This window comes from Spea bombifrons, chromosome 12, assembly GCF_027358695.1.
Source record: "Spea bombifrons isolate aSpeBom1 chromosome 12, aSpeBom1.2.pri, whole genome shotgun sequence".
In the NCBI taxonomy this organism is placed as follows: Eukaryota; Metazoa; Chordata; class Amphibia; order Anura; family Pelobatidae; genus Spea; species Spea bombifrons.
In genome coordinates this window covers 6,107,513-6,121,660 of record NC_071098.1, presented here as the reverse complement: position 1 = coordinate 6,121,660, position 14,148 = coordinate 6,107,513, and the positions used below count along the sequence as shown (strand labels likewise).

The following is a 14,148-nucleotide window of genomic DNA, read 5'->3' as shown; positions in this document are numbered from 1 at the left end:
CCTGTAACTTAACTCAGTGAAAAGATTTAATTTTCCATTTCATCTGGAAAATGGGCAAATTAAGTGCATAACTGAGATTGGATGTCTGAGATTCGGAATAGATTTCGGGCTTCGGGCTTTCCTCTTGGATTTGAGAGATTTGGGACGGAAAACTCGATGCCAGATACGAGCTTGCAGCGTATCATATAATAAAATGATAAATAAACTTTTAAAAGCAATAGAATTATTTAATATGCCCCCCCCCCCAGACAAGCCATTGGCTCGGATATTGCATTGACAGTTTTTCTTTATGTTACATACGGATGCAAGTAGAAACAAATTACAATGAATGAATTAATTTCCCTTATACAAATCAAAATGTGTTTTTTAATTTGCAAACAGACTTAGGGTTTTATTTCAGATTCATAAAAACCTTGAAGGAAAAAAAAACACTAACGACACTACAGGGCAGGTTATGTATAAAGAGCAATTCTGCTGCTAAGTGATAAAAATGAAGCAAAGAAGTGGAACATTCCATTAGTTGCTATGCCGACTGCTCCACTAGTGGATTATATAAAACTCCTAATATACCTTTTTTTACTTAACATGTTTAGCCTTAATGCCATATAAGATGAACAGTATTTTTTTTTTCTTTTCTGGAAAACAAGTAATCCATAAAATAGTTAAAAATACACACACAAAAAAACAAAAATGGCCTATATTGAATATTATACAAATCTAATACTTTGTGTTAGAAATTGAGGCAAAATATTAACCCCTTAATGACAAAGCCCGTACGGGCTCAAAATGCATTGTTTTCAATTCCCATTGCCCTTAAGGGGTTAAATTTAGCTTCTGTTACTGACCTTAAGACTTGGTACGCAGGTTAAAGCTCTGTTTATTGGAGGAAATCTTTACAACTAACAAACGAAGCAAAAAATTCATACTAGAAATGTTAGATTTATTTCCACCCCCCCTTTTTTTTCTTCTTTTCTGGCTGATTGAATTTTAATTTCCAGTTCAACGTCCTCCTGTTAGCTTAGCAGTAAAATATGCTTAGGTGGAAAACTGCATTAAGCGTTTCCACTGCCTTAAACACCGGGCATTTCTATAAATTACAATATACATTTTCGGGCGTACAGTTAGTTAGCGACAATTATCACCATGTTTGCTTCCCGCAATATATCTGGAAATCTGTATATTGCTTTCCACTATCGCTAAATTAACTTTCAATTTCCTCAAGGCAACGTGGCGTTAAAGGATTAATTAAAAACTTTAACTTGGTCAGCGTTAGGATTTATTTGCCTTTTTTTTGTTGTTGATGTGTTTGGTACGGGGATAAGTGAAGGATATACCGTATGAAGAGATGTTTCTCGTTCTAGAATGTGTCCTGATGTTTACTTGGCCGATGTACCGTCTTTACGTTCAGCCGACCCGCTTTGGGCAGTATGGCAGCGGTGTGAATTGGCACCGCCATGCAATGACGCTGGTGTATGAAGCCAAGTCATTATGTCAACACCCAGTATGTTAGGAGGTTATGACATCACCCAAGAATATTACCCCCCCCCCGTTTTATATCTTCTGTGATATAAATATATAAACCTTTATGTGGGTAGTATCCTAATTTTACTTGTATTTTTATTATGTTTTTTTTTTTTTTAATGTTCCATTCCAATTCGTTTTTTAGTATGAAAGGAAGGAACTAGAAGAAGAAGGAAGGAAGAGATACGAAAATCAAAAACTAGAGCGTTTTGAAACTAAGCAAAGAAATGGAGATGTTATTCTACCCGTTATTGATCCAGGTAAGCGATTAAATCACCAAAAATGCCAAATCACCAGAAAAAAAAGCCGCTGGCCTTAGAGTACCAGGCAGGGCCTCTTTTCATCCACAGTCTGGTATGGAATCGTAAGAATAATGTGAATAAAATGGTCGGTTTCAATCTAAATACATAGAAAACATTGCTAATAGGTATTCTTTTATTGTGTAAAAGTGTATTTTAATATGTGTAATATTATTTTAATATGAATATATATATATGTTGTTGACAAGCTATAGGAAGCACTTGAAGGGATGTCCAAGGTGAATTTGTGAATGGAGCGGGGATAAATTGAGTTGTATATTTTCTCCCTCTTTAATTGGAGAGTCGTGTTTGGCCAAAACCCACAGACGCCTCTTTGTGATTTTCAGTCGCCCAAAGCCAGTACATTCCTGTATTATCTGAAGCCGTTACACAACCGCATCCGACTCGCAAGCGGTTAAGAATGGAAGAAATCGTTTTTTTCTCCTATCTATTTTTGAGGCTGGATGAAGACAGGGCTTTTGAATGAAAGCTCTCATTTTAGAGACGCCTGTTTCCCCCTTGTTAATTTTAGTTAGCTTTAAACTTTGAGAGCGGAGCAGAGTTCCAGGGATACGGTAGTTGCCTAGCAACACTTCGCAAGGGGCAAGCCGGCCGCCTTCGGTCTCCTCGCCGTTATATGAAAGCTCCTACCGCATCCTTGCAAGTACTGAGACAGGAATGGACCAGACCGGCATTGATAGTGTTAAACCATGCATCATTAAAATATTTTCTTGCAGAAAAGCGATGCACGGTACCAGACAATATCATTATTGTTTTTTTTTGCTTTTTCTTTGCCCATATTTTGGATTATTTAATGTATTTTTCAACATTCTATGCTATATTTATTGTTTTCAACAGCAACAAAAATATAGTGGTGCATTTGGGGGGGCTCTAAATTATTCCATTTAACTAGAGCAGGCTTTATTCTTATTGTTATTGGTAGTGGTGATTGTATTAATATTTTTAGTGTTTTTTTGTCATTTTTCCTCAGTCAACTAAGATACCTAAGTGTTCTAAATCAGTCAATTAACAGCAACACCCATTACACATTTGCTATAGTTTTAAATGTAAGGACCCAACTTTCACACATATATTTTTGGGTAAAAAAACATGTTTTTCTGGCACTGGAAAACTGCCACTTACTTAACCCATTATAGTGTGGTGCAGAACCCTTACTTTCTAAACCATTACAGATTTTTTACTTTACTGAGACGGCGGTACTATAGCTATGTCTTTTTTTTACCCTATTTATGCTATTATTAATTTTATAGTATAGTAGTTACCCTCGGCAACACATTTTTTAGCTATTGGGATTCCAATATGTTTACCGGGGGGGGGGGGTTCTTTGGTTCTTTGCAAACCTCATCAGCATCTTATTTTAAAAATATTAATAATGGGGATTTGCGTTAAACACAAATTCTCCCTTATTAGGTTGTATACAAGACGCATTTCATAAAGAGGATGCTCTCTGATTTCCCTCCGGACAAATCGCTCCCCCCCTGTTAAACAAATCATTTGACATCTTGGCTAAAACCTCTTATAATCTAGCTATTTATAACCCAACGGTAGCTAAGTGGGGCTTCAGCCTGTGTGTGGGTGAAAATAAAGCACAGAAAAAAGGAAAACACAGCACGGGAATGGCTTTATGTAGAAACAGGCACTCTATCACCCTCAGCCAGCGTCTGCCACAGAGTACAGGAGGGACGTTTATTTCGAAGGATGATAAATTACTGGCCATGCCTGATAACAGAACAACTGTAAAAAAAAATAATTGTGTTATAACACAACAATTGTGTGACGCAACATTTAGCGCAAGTGTTTTACTCCTTTGTGTCCCAGCCGGATAAGCGATTCTCTACTCCATCCTCTCTAAGCCAAAAGCTTGAAGCTCCTCAAACCACCTTACTCAACGTTAACGTCCATCCATTTTTTAAGTGGTGGGGTTTTTTTTAGGTTAAATGGCAAACTGGTGGACAGGTAGCCTCAGAAATGTTGTAGGAAGGGTTTCAATGTAGACTCATCCTTTCTCCCCGACCTCCCAACAAGTGTTATATAGAAACACCGGCTGGGGCCCGTCTGGTCTGCCTGCTTTTCCTGCTGTAAAGACTCAAACCTTAATCAGTCGTTGGTCTCGTCTTAGATTCAGGGGCCGTATTATTAGCCTCTATCACTGTAATGGCGGAGTCTCTTATCGCAAGTGACTGAGTCCAGAAGCAGGAGAGGTAGCCACACACACGTGCAAACATATACATTGTTACAAGTAGTTGGAGATGGAAACAACAATGGATGGGTGCACGGGGGCAATAAATCCAAAGGCGTAGTACAAGGAGAAGGGGCAAAAAGATGTTGTCAAGTGGTAGCAGAGGTCAGGACTGGTGGCTAAGGTTCAAGGTCCAGGACACAGGCTGGAGGTCAAAGCTACAGCCGCCAAAATACGGTACTTTCAAGATTGTCAACACAACAGAAAAAAAGTAACACTTGAACTGATGTAAAACTTATGTGATTTTGGTCGTTGCTTTACCTGACAAGTTCATGTTATTGGTGAAAAGATGGAAAAAATATTGAATATATCAAATCTTTTGGACATTCTAAGTTCTATTTGCTCTGCAGTTTCAGAAGGAGCAGGGTTGTCCTCATGAATGAATGATCACACACATGAGAGCAGTTGTAATACAATTAAGCCCATGACAATACGCAGATGTCTGTGACATCATCGTTGACTCCCCTACTGGGAAATACAGAAACCATATCTTTATTTTTGAATTCTTAGAACTGAAATAACCCGTAATTTGATTGAGAATAATATGAAACTGTAATTCGGATGCTTTCATTGTTTAGAATGTTCTTTATTTCTCAATTAAAGGTTCAGCTTTAACCCCAAAAAGCCTTCTTACATTCGAAAATGCCATTATTTATTTATTTCTCATTCCACATTTTAGCGTTGCCCCCCCCGCCCCATTTAATATAAAACTGAACCTGGAAAGTTAAAGTCATTCATTATTTCTGTCTTTCTTGTTTATACCATAATTGCTTCAGACAGACAAACTAAAGGTAAGTAATTATTATTAGTGTTTAAATTAAAGTTAAATATTTATCATTTTTTGCCATTTTTAAATGATAGTTTTATGATGATCTTTGTTCCATTCTGTGAGATGTTTTGTAGAGGAGATGGTGGCTCTGGCAAATATGAAATGTTTCAGGACTTTTTCTGAACAATGTGGTTTACACGTTGGCTCCAAATCCCGTAGTTATTAAATAAATCACTTTTTAAACCTACTCACACAGATGAGGTCTGTGCCCTGTGAGCACAAGTTTTCTTTTCTTTACATTTAGACGCACATCACCCCTCAATACTATAGGCTTCCTATTCCGACCATTAATAGGAATGTTGCCTGGAATACTCGATTTTTATCTTATTCTTCAAAAAAAAGCTGTTTCATGTTGCAAATTTGCTCATTATCTTAGAAATTGTGCATCAGTAATCGACTCCGGTTAAGCTTACAGAACATGATGATGCTGTCTGGGTAGCAGCTTGAATTATTCTACACCGAAGAATTATTATTTACCCCACCGATACAGGACTTTTATCATGCAAAAGCAGACAATTAAAATATAGGGAAACGTACTGGCAGAGGGTTCCGGCGGATGGAGGAGAAATGTCTATTTATAGCTCGGAACAATCTCGGAATTGTGTTATTGGATAATGCAGATTGCTTCTAAATCCCTGGCACGAAGCAAATGAAAACAAACACTTTTATTAGTTGAGCCCGCTCTTTGTCGTGGCATATCCTCTCCCATCCAATTATGAATCTTTGGGGACTGAGCCTTTATAATGATATGCTTTTGCGTTCCTCCTAAAAACCCAGCTATTTATAGCCCTTTGCTGACCTACACGCAATTTATTTTTAGACGTGTAACCTTCGTCTTGTTTTTCCCATCGCGGTCGCAGCTGTCCAGATGGAAGTCCGAGGCCACGAATAGCAATGGGTGGCTTTGTAATTAGTTTCTGGGCCACCCCATACAAACATTGGATGGGGCTGTTATATAAATCAAATATAAAGCAGTTGCACGTTGTGTTTTTGTTGGTTCTAGGATCTAAGATGATGCTTCTGAAACAATGTAATGTAAAGTCTGATTTTAAAAGGAGTCTGTAGTCCAGCCAAGCATGGAATGTTACTTCTCTTGTTGGCCCAACAAAAGTTATCTCATTGAACTAAAGACTGGTTGAGTGGATTAACTGTGGAACATGTTTAATGTACGTTCTTCCATTACCAACTTAGACAACTTTAGTCCACACCTATAAATACTAGCAGACATGCCTTTATCCACTAACTGGAAGATTAGTTGTTTTGGAAGGATTATTTCTGTTGCCGTCAACGCGGTCAGTCACAGTCCTCTTTTTGTGGCTGCACCTCGGGTCTACATGGTGACGGAAATATATACTGCCCACGCTGGTGGCTGATCATGACCCGGATAGCCGCTACAGGTGGCCACAGTGAAACACTGCTCTTAGATTTTAATATTAACGTTGTTACAAATGTAGAAACGTTGTCTCACCTTGCCTTTTTTCTCTGAAATATTTTAGAAACACAAGGGCTGACACATAAAACATTTCGCTTCTATAATATTAACAGACTCACAAGGCAATTGTGATATAAAAATGTAATTATGTGCCTATTTATTTATTTATTTATTGTTTTTTTTCTTCCAGAACAGTACACCGTTGGATACAGCCAGTCCAGTCTGATTCATTTAGTGGGTCCGTCGGACTGTACCCTACATGGCTACGTTCACGGGGGTAAGTCATTACTCATTTCTCCATGTAACATGGCGTCCATTGTACCCTCAAAGCAGGATGGTTGACAAAATATTGACATGGATATTATTTGAGCCATGAGTTCTATGACAAGGAGTCGGATATTTTCTGGTGAAACAACTCTCAAAAATATAGAAATATTTAAACATTAAAAGAAAAAGTATAAATATTTGGACTTGGAAAAAGATCAACTTTAATAGGCCTCTCGACTTTGATGACAAAGAAGAAGTTGTATAAATTAATCCTCATTCTTTCTGGTTGTGGTCATCCTACCCCTTCAAATATTGGTTTACTTTTTTTGTATTGATGGCAGATCGGCCCAATTTGGCCCCCGTCTAGTCGCCCGTTTCTCCTGCTGTAAAGACTCGAACTTTAATCAGTCGTTGGTCTCGTCTTAGATTCAGGAGCCGTAGGCCGATCCCATGTATTGGGAAAAACAACCCATTCTTGGGAAGATCCTGACAATAATATCTTTCAGCCAAATATGCCCAAAAAGGCCAAGAAAGGCTGAGAACTTTAAAAAACATATATATATATTTTTATGTACAGAGTGTTTCATTTCTGTATAAAAACTATTATCTTTCAATAAATGAAGGTGAAATGGAGGGTTGAGAAATTGTGACCCATCTGCAAGACCTTGCTAAACTATTTCAACCGATCGAAAAAAATACAATACGTTTTTCACACTTTTGTGTTTTTTTTTTAATGAGGAAAGGAAGCTTAGCTAATTCTTTATGGTATTTACTAAAACGGATACAGAATTCTAGTATTCTTCTGCTAACAAGTGGAGATGAGCCGGTGTACAAATTAAAGCCTCTATTTTCCTTATTAATAACGGGAGTGAAACCGGCTTTTTTTCCCCTCCCAACTAAAATCGTGATTTATGTTAATTTCTCTATTGTGTTTTGGGTTTATTTTTATATGAACTATATCTTACAGCCGTCTGATTCTTCTTGTTTCATTGTCCATTTTTCACTACCCCGTGCGATCTCTTCCGCTCCTCTGTTGCATCCCCTTCTCTTCATGCTTTCTCCTCCTTCCCTCTCCTCCTCTAATTGAAGCAAAAATTCCAGATACGGAGAACCCGCGTTGAAAGCGAAGGGCTCTTGTGTTATTTTGTATCTGCACCACCTTCTACTCCGCTCCCTTCTTCTTATGTCGTCGGCTTAATATGATATAACTTACTGAATTATTTAATATGTGCCAATGCACAGAGGGACTCAACAAGCTAGACGCTGATACTGCCATAGGACAAACTCAATTCCCTTTCGACCCGATAGAGTAACTTAATATAGATTATTTATAGTTTATTATAAAGAACCAGCTCACTTTGCAGCTGTGTACAGGGGGACCTTTAACATAAAGCTAGCGGTGTCAAACCAGAACGACATTCTCTGCTTGAACGGGCTGATGGTATGGTAAGCTTGGGTGACTTATGGCATATCATTTACAGTTCTTCTATACCTTCGGTTTCCAAATTATATAGATATCTTTATACACCGGTTTTGGATATATATTTAAATGCAGGCAAAAAAAAAAAATGCAATTCAAAATTTTTAAAAAAAAATATAATATATATATATATATATATATATATATACACATATATATATATATATATATATATATAATATGCTAAGGCAAACTTAGACAATATGACGAGCCCAAACAAATTGAATATTTTATAAAATTATAATGTTAAAAAACTACTTAAAAAGGCCGTAATTATATTAAAAATTATTAAATGTAGGTATGTAACATGAATGATGTTACTCGAAAAACATACGGCTCTTTAAGCTACAGCGAACGATAGGATTGAAACCGAATTAATGACATCATTTTATTTTTTACATGAGCACCTACAACAGAGGCGTCCGTGCGCTCTCTGCAGCACAAATAAAACTGGTTTCCATAGTAACCCTTCATTATCAGGCAGTTCCTCCGCATTAATTACACAGCTCCAGACAGTATTTTTTTTTAAAAAAAGGCGCTTTTCAAAACGGAATAGATTTACGAGTTTAAATATAGTACGTTTTCAAAATGTTATTTTTTTTTCATTTTTGGCTTGTTATTACTATTACTATTTAATACTGAAGCAACATCACGGCAACCAGTTTACACGGGCCTTGATAAGGGGGTTCAGTGCTTGATCCCGTGGCAGCAGTCCCCGTTGTTCTATAAGCAATGCCAAGATAAGGCGGTCAGCGAGGACAGCTGGGTTCATAGAGGTCAGGAACCGGGATCAGCAACGGAATCCAAAACACTAACCGCAAGCGAGGTCAATATGTAGCCGGGTTAATCGCAGAGAGGTAACGCGAAGTCGAATCGGAACAGAGAGCAGGGTCAAGACTGGCCGGGTCAAAAAGTTCACCAAAACAACAAGAAAAGGAAAATTCTGAGTTAATGTAGACAGTCCAGGGTAAAAACGAGTTCAGGAAAGGTTATAGAAGGTCAGTCAGTGACTAACTGAGCGGCTCAAGGTATTCTTTAGTTATTAGAGTTATACCATTACATAAGTTATGGTGAGTAAAGGTGATGGTAAAGGGTAAAACCCTTCCACTAAAATTTAGGGGTATGTAGAAGTATTACTAAACACTCATCTACAGACACCAGACAAGCCCGAAGGCCTGTTTTTCCCTCAGAAATCTCCTGGTGCTGCTACAACCACAAGGGATTCTGGGTAGGCGCATGCAAATAAGGCTAACAATTAACAATTGTTATTAGAGTTAGAAATTGAGAGTTATATATCCTTTTTTATACATATTACATATAAGAAAATAGATAACATATAATATACTATATATATTAGTTTTGATTTGGGCATAAACTATGGGCAAATACAGGGAGCACAAACCCAGTACTTATTAAAGAAGATATGTTAGCGAAATATTAAGTCGTTTGTGAACACTGTCACTGCTGAGCTACTGTTACTCGATCGAGGAGAAAACTGTGTTGACAGTTAGTTCTCTGTATATATTTTTCAGAAAACAGGGAGCCTGGAGGTAAATGGAGGTAAACGCATCATTCTGGCTTAAACAATGACATGTCTATCCTGGAATCCAATGTTGCTGCTTAATATATCGGTGGGGTTTTGGTGGGATGGGTGGCATTTTTTTGGTTTCGGTACAGGTTGGTTATTGACCACCCAACCCACCCAAACCTCACCTTTAAAGTATTACACCTGGGCTGTTGGGGGGCAAATGCATCCGACAGAGAAATGCGTCTGCCCCTCCAGAGCTCTTCCTGCAGCTCTCTTCCTGAGGTCCATCTACCTTTTCTACAGACGTAACTGCCCTTTATACCCCCTGGCCGTATATATTTCTAATTTAGGGGATAAGTCCCTGACTGCGGCTAACATAGAATGAGTTAACTGTTTCCTCTCTGAATCTATACAACGTGTCTCAGGAACATTAGATAAAAATACTCAGGCGATTTCCGGTGCTGGAGTCATGTATGCTCTTATCTCATATGTCATTTCAGTTCTCCTTCAAAGGCCCAGAGCCAGGCATATCCATAACAGCTGGAAGTACTGAGGCTTCAGAGAGGGGGGACAAACTTTGTACTGATCTAAGTGAGAAAAGGTTTTTTTCCACATTTCTTAACAACTAATGCCTTCACACATACTATATTTTGAGGTTATCTGTATAACTTTAGCGCTGGCTAAGACGAGAGAGCTGGCATTAATATAACAGTCTGTTTAACTAATCAGAAGAATCACATTTTCCATTGCTGGCCAAAATTTGACCTTAAAAAAAAAAAAAAAAAAAATCAGCGTCCCATTACCAAAACCATATGAGATACATCTGCTGCAGTGGAATGCTTTCCGCCACATTTGACATCATGCAGCATCCATCACTTTTTTTACATTTATTTTTTTTTTTAAAGAAGTTGCCAAGAACACAATATTGAAATTGATGACGTCAATAAAGAGAGTTGGGACGGAGGCAGCTGTTGGTTTCTCTGGACTTCTGGAGAATTACATTATCATGGGAATAAAATGATTATGTGAAATCAATATCTATGAACCACCTTGTTTTTGTATGCTCCAAGTGTCCATGTTTAGGAGGACCAGCCTCTCATTCTTTCTCTGGTGTCCCTCTCGTTGGGTATGAGGTTCTCATGAGGTTCCACAGCCCTAGAAGCCCCAGTTATGTCCATAACAACAGATCCGGATTACATATGGGCGATATCTGGTTTTTTTTTCTATTGCAATCTAGAGGATGAGTGCTATTCAGTTTCTTGTGATAGATTTATCTCCATCATTGAGTCCACATTTTTGTAAATGAAACTTTGGAGATTAAATACAAAATGCTTCTTCTTCTACATGCCCCTACACTGTTACATAAATAACTATCATTAAGTCACAAAATCATATAAAAAGTCTTGTACCTAACCTCTGGTCCTCTGTTGGACACAAGAACCTGGAGAACCTTCTACACTGAACGTTCCGCAGGGCTCATAGAAAGAGGTTGACGCCAGAGCAGACCCCTTCAGCCCCATCTCGTCTGCCCGTCTTTCCTGCTGTAAAGACTCAGATCTTAGATTCAGGATAGTCATGTGCCTATCCCTTCCTCTGCTGAGATGCTGATCCACGTATCCACCATCCTCTCAGCAAAGTATAAAAAAACCACTCACATGCAAGTCGGCTTTAAAACGTTGGCCTAGAAAGAGTTGTACCTTTAAAACAAAATGTGTGTATTTTCATACCATGTAAATCATTTGATCGCGTTATGTGCGTAGAGGTTTTGCTTAAACCAGTTTGTTCCGGCATCAGACTTCACAAGCTAATTGGCACAGAAAACGGGACCACGAGAGACGCCGCTAACCGTAGTCTTAAAATGATTATTAATTACTCTTGGCACGTGTAAATGTCGTTAGCGGAGAGACAATCCAGAGGTCCCTGGCTGTGGATACATTCTGTAACATTTCGAAGGGCTGCAGGAGTTTCGGCTCCGTTTGAACCCGGCCCCTGCTACGGCGGAGAGGGCCCCATTAAAGCATGTGTTAGTAATTACATGGCCGCTACAGTCCTCTTGTGGCATACTTTTCCAATTATCAGACTTGGGCTTTTTTATCAGCATGCCAGAGCCAAATCATTATTTGACTTTATGTGGGTTCCAAGTAACCCATTACTGCTCTGTGATGGATGTATTCATACGGCATCAACATCGTCTGCGGCATATTATATTTTTTCCAAGTTCGCTCGAAGGGAACTTAAGCGTCTTTCAGAAGCTTGACCCATGTTGCCTAAGAAGGATGATCCCCCCAAGGGATCTAATTTTTATAGAACTGTCAAGTTTCAGGTCAGTCTATATGTCAATATGACCTGTCTGTAGGTCATCTATAGGGTGCTCAAACGGTTAACATATATATATGTATATATATATATATATATATATATATATATATAATACAATATTGTTCAAATGTTTGGGGTCACTGAGCTGTTTTCTTGGAAAACAAGGACATTTCTGGCTGTAACATAGTAACAAAAGGGTTTTCTAACCATCAATTAGCCTTTTAAATTTAAACTTGGATCAGCAAACACAACGTGAGTGATAAAAGGTCATTGGAACACAGGAGTGATGGGAGTGATAAAGGGTCATTGGAACACAGGAGTGATGGGAGTGATAAAGGGCCATTGGAACCCGGGAGTGATGGGAGTGATGAAGGGCCATTGGAACACAGGAGTGATGGGAGTGATAAAGGGCCATTGGAACCCGGGAGTGATGGGAGTGATGAAGGGCCATTGGAACACAGAAGTGATGGGAGTGATAAAGGGCCATTGGAACCCGGGAGTGATGGGAGTGATGAAGGGCCATTGGAACACAGGAGTGATGGGAGTGATAAAGGGCCTCTGTACACCTATGAAGATATTCCATTAAAAATGTCCAGCTACAATAGTCATTGTACAACACAACATTAACCCTGCCTGAGCTGGATTTCTGATCAATTTTCATGTTATTTTAATGGACAAAATGTGATTTTCTTTCAAAAACAAGGACACTTCTAAGTGACCCCAAACTATTGAACAGTAATGTGTGTGTGTATATATACTACGATTCAAAAGTTACATAAAAATGCCCTTTTTTCCATGAAAACAGCTAAGTGACCCCCCAACTTTTGTGCGATTGTGTTTATATATATATATACCCTGCGGTCAAAGATGAAGATACCTCTGGATCCTGATGTCCATACTAAGATACATTAAGAAAACGAAGTAACATAGACATAGGAGACCATTCATCGTATGCCTTTTACACAGCAAAAACATCCCCTTGCATATGCAAACTTCTTTTTCTTCTTTTTTTGATTGAGTTTAATTGGCTGTTAAATAAAAACTGAAATAGCTGTTGTGGACATTGCCAGGCGATGTATTTCTCGCCCTCCAGTTAGTTGAGTCTTTATTGAATTATTAGACTCTTCGCTGGAAATGCCGGAGATCATGTCATGTAATATTGATGTCTGTTGGCTTGAGGGAATTGGGATCCTTCACAAACTTCTTTGACTAACAAGCTCGGAAATGTCCGTCTGTTGATTTTTCTGGAAGTCAGGAATCGCAATGTTCCTGGCCACACCAGGAGTCCACTGATGTCTTTTCCAGTGGTCCACGGATTCTTATGTCATGGGAACGGCAGATGCTTTATCTGCATCCTTTGGGAGCTGAATTCTATGGCTTAACATGGCTTGTGTACTTGGTAACAATGTGTCCATATAAGGCTAAACTATATAGATATTATATCTGCATGTATTTATAGACCACCGGGAACACAGCTTTTGGTTGAAGGATCTACATGAGACAATGACACAGGATCATATTAAAATGTGTTTTAAACAAGGAGTTCATAAATGTGGTGGTTGGAGTTTTTAGGGGGATCTGAGCAACATTTTCATGATTTACAGCCATGTAACATCACAGGTTTAGTAAATGAACCCAGCAAGAAGGTCCATATCTCTGCGCATGTTTGTACAAGCACTGAGGACCTGCTCCACCACCAGTCCCTTAACCCCAGGTGGTGGGATTCATCACAGATATTTATAACTTCTATCCTCAGTGCTTCACATAGAATCTCAAAGCAGTCAACATAAATATACCCCTAAACAAGTCACCTGATTTCAAGCAGGTGAACCCTAAAAACTTTCTGATACATATGACATCAAGAACAATTGTGAGATGTAATCATTCAGTAAATAGCTGACGTTTTCTAATCGCCTGATGAGTTGGAGCTTTTGTACGGGATGCTTGTTTGGATTGTACAAAAATACCTCTTTTTATTTTGCTCGGATCGGGTAAACTAGGAAGGCAACGTTCCCCTTCTCACAAATCAATGAATGCAACCCCCCCCCACCGTCTCTGTTCTGAGAGTAGAGAGAAAAGCAGCTATTCTGAATTACATGTTTTCTCAGCATTCTGTCTGCCCTTTTAGTAACCCTACAGCAGGATCAGTCATTATTCTTCGCATACGTCTTCCTCCCTAATGTAAATGATTTCTGACCGGTCCTATGAGAACC

At 38.6% G+C, this 14,148-nt stretch overlaps 1 protein-coding gene across 4 annotated transcripts in view; it reads left to right on the top strand.

Annotated features, from left to right (window-relative positions):
- ACOT7 (acyl-CoA thioesterase 7) overlaps window positions 1–14,148 on the top strand; it is a 51,512-nt gene that overhangs the window by 21,069 nt on the left and 16,295 nt on the right. For 3 of the 4 annotated variants that reach the window (XM_053451850.1, XM_053451853.1, XM_053451852.1), the window contains exons 5-7: window positions 1,667–1,781; window positions 4,857–4,871; window positions 6,532–6,618. In XM_053451850.1, coding sequence (XP_053307825.1) covers window positions 1,667–1,781; window positions 4,857–4,871; window positions 6,532–6,618 — 217 coding nt within the window. The remainder of the gene's footprint in view (window positions 1–1,666; window positions 1,782–4,856; window positions 4,872–6,531; window positions 6,619–14,148) is intronic. The other variant, XM_053451851.1, reaches the window with a different exon arrangement.